The sequence below is a fragment of the Pleurodeles waltl genome, chromosome 7 (genome assembly GCF_031143425.1).
Source record: "Pleurodeles waltl isolate 20211129_DDA chromosome 7, aPleWal1.hap1.20221129, whole genome shotgun sequence".
Taxonomy (NCBI): Eukaryota; Metazoa; Chordata; class Amphibia; order Caudata; family Salamandridae; genus Pleurodeles; species Pleurodeles waltl.
In genome coordinates this window covers 1,136,791,364-1,136,803,931 of record NC_090446.1, presented here as the reverse complement: position 1 = coordinate 1,136,803,931, position 12,568 = coordinate 1,136,791,364, and the positions used below count along the sequence as shown (strand labels likewise).

At 44.0% G+C, this 12,568-nt stretch overlaps 1 protein-coding gene across 2 annotated transcripts in view; it reads right to left on the bottom strand.

The window, feature by feature from the left end:
• Positions 1–2,302: 2,302 nt before the first annotated feature.
• The window catches only part of LOC138246025 (tripartite motif-containing protein 16-like protein), a 60,701-nt gene continuing 50,435 nt past the window's right edge, over positions 2,303–12,568 (bottom strand). Inside the window, exons 5-6 of one of the 2 annotated variants that reach the window (XM_069200179.1) lie at positions 12,139–12,237; positions 2,303–5,351 (exon numbers count right to left, since the gene is read on the bottom strand). In XM_069200179.1, coding sequence (XP_069056280.1) covers positions 4,762–5,351; positions 12,139–12,237 — 689 coding nt within the window. In that variant the 3' untranslated portion in view covers positions 2,303–4,761. The remainder of the gene's footprint in view (positions 5,352–12,138; positions 12,238–12,568) is intronic. The other variant, XM_069200181.1, reaches the window with a different exon arrangement.

Sequence of the window (12,568 nt, the reverse complement as noted above, 5' to 3'; positions counted from 1 at the left end):
TGGACTTCCTAAATATTTCAAACCTGATATTTGAGTGATAAATCAAGCAATGAATACATTTGTGCCAGGGGTTTCCAAAATGAAAAAGCTTTTTTTATGTTACCAATGACAACCCTGCCTGATGCACTGAACTTTTAGTAATGGGATGGCCAATAATGTTATCTCGTCTGACAAGGTCACTAATACAAAACCAGTAATATTAGTAGCTCAGGATGATTTTCATTGAACATGGGTAGCTCTTATTACAGAAAAAGTGAATTAATTTAATCTGGCATTCCTCAATGTTAGAGCTTTATTTTCAGACAGTACAACTTAGAAACAGTGAGCAAGGTTTTCCTCTTTTTGTTTCTGGGTTGTGCTGTCTAAAGAACAGAGAACTATCCAGTTAAATGAATGTACTTTAGAAAAAACAACTCATAAAAACAGGCGTTCCGCCCTATGCTGAGCTAGCGCATGTATTCATGGTCAGGTCCCTGAAGACTAAGGGCCTCATTTCCCCTCCGTCAAACCTCCGATGGGGAGGTTGCTGCCTTACTGGCGACCACCCTGCCAGCCCTATTACGGTTTTCACACTGGGCTGACGGGTTTAAACCAGGGTTTCCACCCGTCAGCCCAGCAGGCAAGTGGCGGAAGCATTGTCCCGAGCTCATAATTAGCCGGCGGCAAAGCTGCCACCCGCATGGGGCACCAGCAACCTTGTAATGCGCACTGTCTGCACAGCAGACAGTGCGCATTTCAAGGGTGCTAGGCAGAGGGACCCCTGCACTGCCCATGCCATGAGTAGTGCAGGGGCCCCTCTGTGGCCCCCTGCACCTGTTCCCCAACAGCCTTTTCATGGCAGTGAAACCGCCTTGAAAAGGCTGGCAGAGAATCAGGTCATAATCAGCAGGGCGGCGCTGACTTCAGTGCTGCCCTGGCTGGTTACGACCTGCACCACCGTCAGGCCATCGGGCGGTCATTCACTACTGTATTCTAGAAGGTAAAGAAGATGGCTCCTTATGTTAACTACACAGTACCAGCATCTCTGAAATCCAAGAAAAGTATTGGGCTTGCAGGGAGGGGAGAGGATAGCAGGGTAACACGAGGCAAGTTGATAGGCTCTGCACTGTCAGGGCAGCAACCTACCAAACTCTTTGTCTCTCACCCTCACATGCTTAGATGTCTGGTCTAACTGGGGTCCGAACCATGACCCACCTAGAGCTCACCCAACTGTTGCTCGTCTGCCTTTAAGAGCATGAGAGGACCTTGAGGCAAGAAACACTGCTCAAAATGTTGGCTTCCTTTCGCCTAGCAGGAGTAACTGTAATCTGGGCATTTTGAAGTTTGTTTAGTTTCTGCTCAGCTTGCCAGCATTTATTTTCTCATTTCAACTCTTTGCTCCTTCAAGAGGTATATTTATTCAGCAGTAGGCAGTGCCCCAATCTTTAAAACATAAATTAAAAAAATAAAACAGTGCATGGCCCCTGCTTATCACCAATTCCCATTCTTGCCCTTTTGGTATCCTTTTATTTATTAATCACCATTTCTGTATGGCACTATATAGATTACTGGGCCTTCTCTAAGTATCCCCCTTATTAGGTTGAGCATAAGCATTTGACCTCATGTATACTTTTAGTATACTTCTTATGGCTTAAAGCGATTTCATTTGTTGGTTGCAGTTTCCTTTAAAAATTCTTGCTTGCTATTGGTTAGTTCTGCCCTTTTCTCCCTCCTTTTTCTGTTTCAGAGCAGTGACCAACTACTGTATTATTCCATTTTGGTGTCTTTATCTGTTGCTGTGGCAGACTGTTTTTTTGTTTTTTCTATGTTGCTGCCTTTTCACTGTGGGTATTTTAGGCTGGTAGCTGTCTGTTTTATTGCAGCATTCTGTTCCTCCCACCTCCACCTATGTCGCTGACATTTGTTTTGGCTTTATTCCAGTGCTGTCCTCGTTTACCTCTGATTCCTAAAATAAGCTTATTTCACAAAAGAAACACCCAGTAATTTAGCTCACTGCTCGGAAAAAGCCACAATATTCCTTTTCTGGTAGAATGTAGCTAAACCTAGAAACAATGATGTGAAACTTGCTTTGCCCTGCAGTCCCTCTCTCCAGGGCCCCTCCTTGCCAGCACTGAGGACATCGCACACAGGGCCATAAATCTTCTCAGGCTGCTCTGCTATTGTTAACTTCATTAAAGCTTTGTTGAAATGGGAGGCAAGAACTCTTGCAAGACTTTTAATTCTGTTAAAATAAAAAGAAAATACTTTATCAACCTTATTTTCCAATTTCTGTTCAGATGTATCTGATGTTAGTAGCCGCCAGTGACCACCAAAACATGGCAGGAAAAGACAAAATTATGAGACAGGGTTGACCAATTTAAGTGGCAAGAAAAGTCCAGTTCTGAATTTACAGTGCCAATAGCTCTAACTCCAGAAAATGCAAGACCTATTGCATTGTAAATGCTTCTTAGTGTATGGACACACAGCATTCCACTGCCCTGTGGCCAAATTTGCCAGGCACTGAGTCCCAAACCATGATAATCGCACCTCTGTGGTCATCACGCACAACATGAAAACACTTCCTATACAAGCTCAAAACAAAAATAACACCTTCTAACCACACACCCTACACTGTGTAGCTTGCTATACATGTGGGTAAGTACTTCAGCACCCCACAGAAGGGTAGTAAGTGAAATACAAATGTACTAAACAGTACAAAGGGTGGAAGGAGCAAAAAGGGGCAGAGCAACTGAGAATGACACAAAAGCTATTCAATCTTAAACAAAGATTGGGCCTGTATGGTACGGTGTACAATGCTGTCCTCAACTTTTAGCACAACACAGGAAATGGAGATTGGTACGCGCCTACAAGAGAAGATGAGCGGAGTCACATGTAGCCATTGTGGTTTAACTCTGACTTTCAGCAGCTTTGAAAAGCCGTTCTCAGGCACAACACCTGCTGGCAGTAAAGCCACTTAATTGGTACTGGGTGAGTTTTGTCCATAGGAGTAATTATCTATACAGAGTTATAAGAATGTAGATTGTAAATATGTAAATTGGCACAGTCTACTGTAGGACATGGTCATGGTCAGATCGGTATCTGGCACAAAAAGGCATCTTAGTGGCTCAGACGCACTGTTATTCAGCAAATATGTTGTATCCAACATAATTATCTCTGTACATACAGATAAAGCTGACCTTTCTATGACAAAAACACAAACCAATGAAAAGGCACAAAAGATTTAAGTCAGATGTAAAAACAAGGACAATGCAAATATCTTAAATTAGTGTTGTATGCTATTGTGGTTGCCATGGCAATGATGAATCTGTTTTGGAGAATTTTCTCAAAGTATTTAACAGTTATCTTATGTTCTCTACTTTCCTCATCCAGGCTGCTTCCAGGATGTATGGGATAAAGTTCTCCCTGCCAAATATTATAGGGATACTGCAAGTCACTGAGGAGTTCCTTGTCCATATAGAGCAATGAGGCTAAAGGCTGAGTTCCTTCATAAGCTCATGGAACTCCAGGGTGCTGTGCAATACACTTTTAACGTGTACGAGGGGGTATTTTGTTACCTTATAATGCATGGTCATTTCATCACTCTTCTCACAAACCACTTAAACCTTTGTGTCTAGCTCTTACATATGAAAGACACAGTATGTTTGCAGAAGGAGAATAAAAGTAGAATCACATCAAAATGAGGTTAGTATTTTTTTTCAAAAACGTATTAGAGAGTGTTGGTCAGGTTAACAAATGTGGTAACTCTGGTTTTGTAGAAACATCTATCTTTCCTTTAATGATGCATAACATGGAAAAAAGAAACAAGCAATCAAAAATATCTATTTCTGCTGATCATTGTTAATTTTCAAAATAAAATCAGCCCAGTAGAATAAGTTGAGGTCTAGTTTCCTTATTGCAACTGCAGCTGTAATGATGTTCTGTGAATTGGCTTTCAACTTGTCTGCTGGGCTCGAGCAGCGGCCACAGTTACATCAGATGTCAACTGTAATAACTTATTAAAGCTGAGCAACTATGTAATTTCATTATTACATTATTATTACTTAAGCTGCCTGTAACAAAGGAATTAGAGATGGGATTTTTTAGAGGTATTGTAGGCCTCCGTTACTAGAAAGCATTAGTATTCCCTCCAAGAATATTTATTTGAGAGTTTGCGTGCAATACACATAAAAAACAGGGGGCTGGATATAGTAACAGTGTATTCGCCAAAAGTGGTTGCAGTTGGGGCATACTTTCAGCAAATTCAATGGCATTTTGCAAACCGACCTATGTACTAATAGGTTGAGTTGAAAAATACTGAATCATAGTAAGTTGCAATTCCAGCCACCTCATGCACCTCAGACCACTGCTTACCTCTAATATTTTTGTCAACATTCACAAAGGGGAAGGGGGTCGCTTGAGGATCCCTTTGCCTTTATGAATGGGTTACCACTACCTTTACGTAGTCTGTAAAATATTAATATTTTGCAAACAGATTTTGGACGCAAAACATAAATACATCCCACTGCAAATTGCTACTTGGATGGGACGCCCTAAACACGTCCCTTCTAAATAGCGATTCTATATGTATTTGTAAAGCCAATTTGGATTTTATAATACCAAACGTTCATGCCACAGTTGTAAAGGCTTCAATTCTGGGAACTGGAGCCTTTTTAGACTGCAAAACCCCGTCATACATCTGGCCCAGGATTCTATGAAGTGGGAAAGAGGTGTCTCAGGGGCCACATCCCAGCTCCTGCTCAAGGCCTTTGTGCATTTTGCTGCTCAGAATTCAGCTGAAGCTTGACGCATGAACTGCCTTTGCCGATGATCCACGTTTAGTGTTGGTGTGTCCACACCAATTGTAGCAAAGGAGTTCCAACTGACAAAGAAGATGGGGCAGAGCGATTGGCTGAATGCCGCCTGGAAGCTGTGTATAAGTGGCATAGCATCTCCAACCTCATGGAAGGACAGGGTTCCTGCTGGGTAATCTAGAAACACTCCCAGCCTGTCGTGATGGCTCTTTTGAATGACACTCTTCTGGTTATTGTGCCAGGCTGAACAGCGGGAGCTGTTCCATTCAAGGCACCAGGAGTGGGTGTTCCTGCCCACCAGACAGCAGCTCTGGTGGCCCTTCCGTGGGATGCTCTGGTATGACACTCCCAGTGCAACGCGGTTACCAGACAGCTGCACCTCCCAGTAGTGGCGGCCCCCACTGAACTGCTGCTGGCATAGCACCTGGGTAAAGTGCTCGAACCTCTCTGGGCACTCCGGGTAGGCCTGTGGCTGCAGCTTGCAAATCACCTTTCTGTTTCCCGCCATCAGGCAGAGATTCCTGTGCGCCGTTGTCTGGTCCAGGGTGAGTTCGTGGGCATCTGAACAGGTGAAAAGAAGGAGCAAGTAGTCAGTCTAAACTTCACAAAATTGCTTACACCACGTAGAAGAGTGAAGTAAAACAAGAGGATTAGTAACAAGATGGGACACAGAACCACAGCTAGTGATAAGCGTTGTGTGGCCAAAGCAGCAAACGTGTAATCCTTACAAAAGGATTGTTACCTCAACACAAGTGGAAAGGAAAATTACCATGGATCCAGTTTATTAAAGCAGCAAATAGAAACAGCATATTACCAATATTTAATTCACAATTCTGCCAAGTAATCAGCCTAGGGCACAGGCATATTGTTGTGTGAAAGCTGATTGTAACTCTAGTCTCATGGATGCCCAGTTGACAGTTTAGCCACTCGCTAGACTAGATGTCCTCCCTCCTGCTCATTTGCAACTCTTCACCAAAGAACCGATGCACCGGCAGAAACTGTGAGTGTGCTTATCTTCGCTGAGGAATGAAGAAAGAAGTTGGTTTGTTCATTGAGTCATCTATGGGAGTATTACAAATCAATCACTGAAAGAGCATAGGCTACTCAATTTAGTAAATCAAGTACTATTAATCTTTCCTCCTCTCTTTTAAATACCTGGGACATACCAGAATGTGTGCTTCAGCACCAAGAAAGCAGCCCAACAAATGGGCATCCATGCTCATGCCAAGGCACAATGGTCTCGCCAGCAGTTAAGCTTTAATACTTCAGTTCTGCTTCTCTCTGTCTCTAGGAGGCAGAACGGTGCAAGCTGCTGTCCTGATATACTATATGAGTGCTGCTGATGTTTACTGTTAAACTAGAATTTACATAGCACAAGATTGCATAGGGAACCCCAGCAACTTTTAAGTATTTACTCCTGTGTTTTAAACTGCTGTAAATGTTTTCCAGGCCCCGGCTCAGTGTGTCTGCCTCTGTTCTCCTCCACCCTGCTAACCCAACAAGCAAGCAGAATGGGTACACACTGATTGCCCAGCAAGTTGGCCACCCATGGCACGCAGGTCCTGGTGAATTAACTTCATACTGTGGTCACTTTGCCAGCCCTGCACGGATGTTGGACCCACTCTGTAGTAGGAGAGAACAGGAGCTTCCAGTCAAAATTTTGTCACAATAATCCTTTGTAAAAGGCTTCAGAATGGAAAGCCCAAGGACTCTACCTCTTGCGGCAGTATAACATGGTTGCATTCTAAGCCCAGGACCTTGTAGGAGATTTCATAGGCTTTCTTTGCAGAAAATAAAAAAAGCATGGACCAAATGAGTAATGATATACAACTATTCAACAGCACGTACACCAGTATGCAGCATCTGTGATGATAGCATGTGAATTTGGCTGTAGAAGGAAGGAAGCCTATTTATTCTCTTTGGCTTTATGAATTTGGATTAGATGTTTGCAAAGACAAAATTGCTAGAACTTTACCAGTAGCCTACGAGCCACTTACCCATTTGCAGCAAATGTGTATGCCTTCTGTTTACACTAACTCCCTCTTTTCATCCACGTGTAGTTTCTAATCTACAAACTACTTCAATTCATTCTGGATCAAAGGGACTCACTAAGGCCCATATTTATACTTTTTGACGCAAAACTGCGCTAACGCAGTTTTGCGCCCAAAAAATTAGCGCCGGCTAACGCCATTCTGAAGTGCCATGCGGGCGCCGTATTTATTGAATGGCGTTAGCCGGCGTTAGCCGACCGGCGCTGCCTGGTGGGCGTGAAAAAAAAACACGTACACCAGGCAGCGCCGGCGTAGGGAAAAATGGCGTTTGGGCGTCCAAAAATGGGGCAAGTCAGGCTGAGGCAAAACAATCGTCTTAACCCGATTTGCGCCATTTTTTTACGATGCCCATCCCCCATAGAAATGACTCCTGTCTTAGCAAAGACAGGAGTCATGTCCCCTTGCCCAATGGCCATGCCCAGGGGACTTCTGTCCCCTGGGCATGGTCATTGGGCATAGTGGCATGTAGGAGGGCACAAATCAGGCCCCCCTATGCCACAAAAAAAATAAAAAAAAAATACTTACCACAACTTACCTTAATGTCCCTGGGGTGGGTCCCTGTCCCTGGGGTGGGTCCCTCCATCCTTGGGTGTCCTCCTGGGGTGGGCAAGGGTGGCAGGGGGTGTCCCTGGGGGCAGGGTAGGGCACCTCTGGGCTCATTCTGAGCCCACAGGTCCCTTAACCCAGGCGCTAAAATCCGGCGCAAATGCGGGTTTTTTAGACCCGCCCACTCCCGGGCGTCATTTTTGCCCGGGAGTATAAATCCGACGCAATAGCATCGGAGTCATTTTTTAAGACGGGAACGCCTACCTTGCATATCATTAACGCAAGGAAGGTGTTCACGCAAAAAATTACGCTAATTCCATTAACTTTGGCGCTAGACGCGACTAACGCCAAAGTATAAATATGGAGTTCGTTTTGCGTCGAATTTGCGTCGAAAAAAACTACGCAAATTTGGCGCAAACGGAGTATAAATATGCCCCTAAATGTATTTCCTGCTTGCACCATATGAGCACAAACCTTATCTACAGAGGATGACTCAAATTATTCTTTCCTTCAACTATTCCACTCTATGTTCATAGGTATCAGTGTTATTCAATTACTTTGATTCAATGCTCACTCCCAGGGATATACCTTGATGTCAGATATATTAAAGCTCATTTATTTCTTATACTGTTGTTCTTCCAACTATTTGGTCTCATAGTGTTCTGGTCAGTTTTACTGTGTGCCATCCAAAAAGAGGCCTATTAGGCCTGGCCAAAAACATCTTAAAAGATCTAGGCCCATATTTATACTTTTTTAGCGCCGCATTTGTGGTGCTTTTTGACGCAAAAACGGCACAAACTTACAAAATACAATTGTGGCCCATATTTATACTTTTTTTGCGCCGCATTTGCGTCATTTTTTTAACACAAAAACGGCGCAAACTTGCAAAATACCCTTCTATTTTGTAAGTTTGCGCCGTTTTTGCGTCAAAAAGCGGCGCAAATGCGGCACTAAAAAAGTATAAATAAGGGCCCTAGTGTGACCACTGACATAGTATTACTTCGTCCTCTCATTATGAACCCGATTTAGAGTTTGGTGGAGAATCCAATGTTGAGGTGGGCAGACCAATAGTATGTCAATGACATGGCTCTGTCACCATCCTACAACAATGAAGCCCAACGGGATTCGGGCCTTCGTAGTAAGCCATTCGACTGCTCACCCAATTTAGAGTAGGTGGTCGTATGGCTTTTTTTGCTGCTGTCCAACACCGGCAGGTACAACTTGGAGGTGATGCCCATATTTATACTTTTTTAGCTCCGCATTTGCGCCGCTTTTTGACGCAAAATCAACGCAAACTTACAAAATACAATGGCCTGTATTTATACTTTTTTTGCGCCGCATTTGCGTCGTTTTTTGACGCAAATATGGCGCAAACTTGCAAAATGCCATTGTATTTTGTAGGTTTGCGCCGTTTTGCATCAAAAAGCGGCGCAAATGCGGCGCTAAAAAAAGTATAAATACGGGCCAATGGGATTTTGTAAGTTTGCGCCGATTTTGCATCAAAAAGCGGCGCAAATGCGGCGCTAAAAAAGTATAAATATGGGCCTGAATCCCTCCTCCAAATCCCTACCCCAAACACATACACACACCTTGGGAGAAAACTCCCTTGGTGAAGGGGTTGTTAGTTTTACTTTTTTCATAAAACAAGCTCTTGCTTTGGGAGTTTGTTTTTGGAAAAAGTAATACTCTAAAAGCTTGATAGCAAACTGTCATGTTTGATGCAGCCGTTGATCAAACTTTTACAACATTGACAGGAACCACTGTGATGGTGGTTCCTGCCAATGTTAAGAGATGTCCACGGAGCCGGTGGACATCTCTAAATTTGACGGGCGGTTGTCCATCAGTGCGATGGAGTAGTTTACTCCCTCACCCTGATAGACAGTACTACATCCTCCAAAACCTAAATCAGGCCCCAAGGGCCAGATGTATGAAGCATTTCTCTGGTCGCAAAATGGCCCATTGAGTATCCAACAAGTCCAAAGGCAGCTCCTGCCATTTGCGTGGCATAACTCCACACCATGTATACCTAAAACAACACTCTATAAGAGAGCTAGATGGCGGGCTGGGATTCCCTAACATAGAATAATATATACACACCACCCAAGTACAATCTGCCATGGACTGGCATACTCCCCCCCATACAAAGCCCTGAGTGGTCCTGGAAGAGGGATGCTTGGCCCTTCCCCTACAGCATATCATGTGGTTGAGGCCTCGTGATCTATTTCTCTCTTCTTAAACACGTCTTTATGCCACATTGTCAGGCATTGGAACCAGATCAACCATAGTCAGGCAGACACTATTTACCCATCTTAACTCTCACTCAGAGTGCACAACCTGTACTTTGTGCCAGGCACTCTCGACTGTGGCTTCACGGACTAGGGACAGGGAGTGCCCTCTTTACTGGGCAACCTTTACCATGATGGAACCATCTTAGACTGGCAAACTTGTAGACAGTGCTTGCACTTAACCTCTTCAGATGAATTCCGTCTTAACCAACTACTACACAGGACCAACTCACCCACAGTGAAAGCCAAGGGTAGTAGATTAACTCTTTGCTCAAGAGTCCACTAAGAAGGAAATTACCCGCCTGTATTTGGTCTTCTGTGATCTATTCCAGCCACAACAACATTCATACCAGTTACGGTGGGAACAAGATCTAGGCACTACTATCCCTGGCAATGCCTGTCAGCGGTTGTGGGGGCGAGTGGCTAAGACTTCTATTTGTTTAAAACATAAGGCTAATTCTTACAAATTCCTTACAAGATGGTATTTTACCCGAGCTTGGTTGCATGCTATGATGGGAACTTCTGACCTCTATTGACGGGGCTGTGGCTCCAGAGGCACTTATTTACACATGTGGTGGGAATGTGTACATGTCAGATTCTTTTGGGTGGAGTGTTTCTATTGGTCTCCCAGATTTGCTCAGTGACCATGCCAATAGACCCCTTGGGGCTTTTATTTTCGGCGTCTAAGGAAGACTCTGCCTATGCATACACAGCCTTCTGGGGCAAACTTCTCACTTTCTTCCTCCTAGCAGCTAGGCTTACTATAGCTCCCACCTGTAAGGGACCCTTCCCGCCAAGTTTAGCTTTGTGGTAGACTAAGGTATGGCACATTCATGCCATGGGATGATTGACTGCTTTGGTTTCATATATGATGTAAAAATTTGAATGCATCTGGTTACCTTTTAAGACGTACTTCAAGAGAGCTAGGGCGAGTGTGAACCCCACCACCACTGTACCACTTATGCTGCAACAAGCTGGTACGGAGGGCCTCTCAACATCTGATGACGAACTGAAGTGAGAAGGTTGATAGGTGACCACAACCAACCCCGGCACCAATGTTACTGTGTAATGATGACCTATTGGACTGATGGCTCTTTTGGACTACTGATTGTAATGCACTGCTCTAAGTGCATGGTGGCGGTGTTACTCCTTGTGCTCATGCCTCTTGCTTTCTCCTGGTGTTGCAATTGCCCTGGACTTCCCTTCCCCATACCGCTCCTCCTTCTCCTTTCCCCTTCCTGTTCTTCTTTTATGCCTATATTGGTTAAAATTCAATAAATAAAGGCTTTAAAAAATATAAGGAAACGGTGTATATGAGCTTGTGGAGGCCTAGAGGGAGGCATAGATGCATCTCAGGGAGGTGGGGTTAATTTAGCTCAATATACTGCACTTAAACTATTCGAGAAGTCAGATGCAGGTGTCTGGGTAACCTTGCTCATCCACATGTTTTTATGGAAATGTGTACAAGTAGGAACATTTTACCACATGCTATAGTCATGCCCTGAAATAGAAACATTGTAGGGGAAAGTAATGCAGAAGATACTGAAAACAGAATACACGTCAAGAGTGTTGCACTGATTGGCATGTGGGATGATCCTAAAACTGCAAGGTGGAAACAACTTAGCTCTAGTTGTGCACAAATGAAATATAGTGCAAGATTGGATATCCTGTTGCCCCTTTGTTTGGAAATGGTGCAGGGATCTTGACTGGGACTTGTGAAATCCAGAGACGTCTAAGAAAAGTATAGGGTGTCTGACATATTAATTCCGATCTCCACTAAATTAAAAAGGTAAATGAGTTCAATCTTTGACATAAATATTGGTAGGACAAAGACTGTTAGCATAGTGCACGTTATAAGAGCTGTTATGACAAATGTGACCTTGGAGAGAATGTCAGTCCTGGAACGTTGATGATTGTGACTGTTTTGCTTTTGATGTTTTCTTATTCAGAAGTAGAGCAGTTACGCAGGGTAAACATGTACTACACAAGCAGGGTGAAGGCTGGAAAGGATCTGGAACCATGCAGAAGTGTAGGAGAAAAACTAGAGTGTGTGGTGTGCTCAGCAGTGCAGCAGGAGTGTTCAAAGAGTGCGGTCGAAAGCAATGAAGAGTGTGGGTTGTAGGGAAAACACAAGAGCACGAGAAGAAATAAAGAGGCCAGGAGTGGTGGAATAACACAGCGGTTCAGAAACAACACAGGTGCAGGAAGGAAACAGCAGTGACAGAAAATCGTAAGACTTACAAAAGACACAGGGGTGCAGTTACAATGCAGGAATCAAAAAGAAAGTGGTCTTGCAGCAGATCCAAGCATGATGGAAATGTGCAGCAGGGCTTCAGAAGTGCTTGAGAGGAGCAGGAGGATCTTGGTACTGCAGCACGAATACAATAAGAACAGATGGATGTAGGAGGTGGAGGTAGGTTTACAAGAAGAGCAGACACGTGCATAAAGGGCAGAATCTCAGCTTACAGTGCAGGAACTCCGCTCGTACCCTGGGCTTCAGTGGCTGCAGGTGGGAATGGTCCAGGCCTGAGATGGGGCCAGCCGATGAGAAAGGCATATCTGGCACTGTAGACAGTATGAAATAAATCAGACTAGAGGCACAAGAGTTTCCATTTGACCGTGGCAGCTGGATCAGCCCTTATTAGAGAATGTATCAATGCTTTTTACAGTAGATTTAGAAATTGAAATTGACTGTCACAGGCATGGGCAGAATATTTGGTACTATATTGAAGCACTTTACTTCACAGCGGATTAACTGTCCGAAAACCGTCTACCTCTCCTGCTGCACACTGACTTCATACTTGTCTGTGCACATCGCTCTGCTGCCTTTTGGCTAGGTTAGCTGTACAGAACTACCATAAACATACATACATACTACACTGATGCTCTTTTCATG